Source organism: Pempheris klunzingeri, chromosome 2 (assembly GCF_042242105.1).
Source record: "Pempheris klunzingeri isolate RE-2024b chromosome 2, fPemKlu1.hap1, whole genome shotgun sequence".
Taxonomy (NCBI): Eukaryota; Metazoa; Chordata; class Actinopteri; order Acropomatiformes; family Pempheridae; genus Pempheris; species Pempheris klunzingeri.
The window spans coordinates 3470978-3472687 of record NC_092013.1 but is presented as its reverse complement, the minus strand read 5'-3'; the positions used below and the strand labels follow the sequence as shown (position 1 = coordinate 3472687).

General features: G+C 49.6%; 1 protein-coding gene across 1 annotated transcript; it reads right to left on the bottom strand.

Moving 5' to 3' along the window:
• On the bottom strand, positions 1 to 1269 carry id1 (inhibitor of DNA binding 1, HLH protein). Its single transcript, XM_070837473.1, has 2 exons — positions 811 to 1269; positions 1 to 573 (listed from the first exon to the last, which is right to left on the bottom strand). The coding sequence occupies exons 1-2, from the start codon at positions 1171 to 1173 to the stop codon at positions 538 to 540; spliced, it is 399 nt and encodes a 132-aa protein (XP_070693574.1). The 5' UTR covers positions 1174 to 1269; the 3' UTR covers positions 1 to 537.
• Between the last annotated feature and the right edge of the window lie 441 nt (positions 1270 to 1710).

The window sequence follows — 1710 nt, the reverse complement described above, 5'->3', positions numbered from 1 at the left end:
TTCTTGTTCAAAAATAATTGTCTTGTTTTAATAAAAACACCAATAAGGTACATTGTAAGAAAACAATATCTTTCACATAATGAGGCATTGTAATATACAATACAGTTTGTCGCTCAGGAATCTGAGAAATTTACTTTTTTTCCTTTTACAAAATGTTGAATTCTCTATATGATTTACACAAGATACAAAGAGCGTAACAGAAACATTAGCTTTCTTCAGAAACTCTACAAGCAACGAGCGACGCTGGTTGCACTGAACTTGTCTTGGTCCCCCGGCTAACCCAGTCTATATCTGGACACCACCGGTCTTCTTCCTCTCTCAGGGCCCTCTGATGAATCGAGAGCCTTGAGTGACAGAAATCCTCGCCGCCGGAGGATGTCCACACAACGTTATTTTTCTATCACTGGGAGTTTGAAACGTCCCTACACAGTTCAAGGTTTTTTATTGACGTGTTCGAGAAGTCACATCACGTAGCCTTGTTCGTTTTTCTTTTTGCGGTGCTCGCTGTGGGGTGATGGTGCGATGCTCCACGAGCTCTTAACGGCACATAATCCTGTCATCTGAGCATCCGTTCTGCGGGGAGAGAGAGAGAGAGAAGGTTGATTAGTACATCTGCGTTACACGGATGGTAAGCTGTCACAGGCAATCCAGCGTGTCCGTGCGTAAAAGACAACTTTTACGCACGGACTTGGCACATTTTACGCACGTGTGCTGGCGTTCAAAAACGTATGTTACAGCGGTGTGTGTCGCACCGTGAGACACTGAGCTACTCTGAGATTCATTCTGCAGTATATCTGAAGAGATGTTTACCTCAACTGCGATGCTTGCGAGCTCTGCGTTCAGGGTGGTGAGCGGCGTGCGGGCGACGCTGCCGCTGGAGAGCTGACGGCTCTTCTCCGGCTCGTCCAGCTCGACCTGCAGGTCCCAGATGTAGTCGATGACGTGCTGCAGGATCTCCACTTTGCTGGCCTTCTTGTTGGTGGGCAGGGTGGGCACGAGCTCCTTCAGCTTGCTGTAGCAGCTGTTCATGTCCTGGAGAAAGACGGTCATCTGCTCGTCCAGCAGCGGGATCTTGCACTTGGAGATGGTCAGGCTCTGCTCGGACAGGCAGCGCACCATGTCCTCGCCGCCGACCTTGCTCTTCAGGGCGCAGGTAGATCCGACAACCTTCATCTTGAGTAGTGTAAGGAGGTGTAGTTTCCAAAGATGACGGAAAGGTTAGCTCGGCAGCGAGGCTTTATCCTCCTCTTAGAGACGTTGGTAAGGTAATGTTGACAGTTTGCAACATCCACATGGGCAAACCTCCTCGGCTTTATAGCGGAGAGGGAGCCGGGGGCGGGCCTCAGCCGTCCTGTTTGAAGACAGCAAACCAATGAGACGCCTGCGTTTGTATTGAAGGGTCGGTCCACAACAGCGCGCTCAGCCAATGACTGCGCTCGGCTGGTTATCGGGATTTACAATCTGTTTGAGGGATGGCGTTACAAATGGAAACAAATGTGTGTCTTTTATGGGTAATATGTGGGAATCCAGCTGTCCATGGCTTGGGGACTCTGCAGGTGTAGATTGCCTGGGGACAGTCAGGGGCTGTTGAATGCCTTGAGTATGTGCTGTGAGAATGTGTGTGGGATGGGAAGGGGTGAATAGGATGAATGGCTAATGATAATTAGGCTGCCACAGTGCCCTAGATTTGCCTCTCACAATTGTCGATGG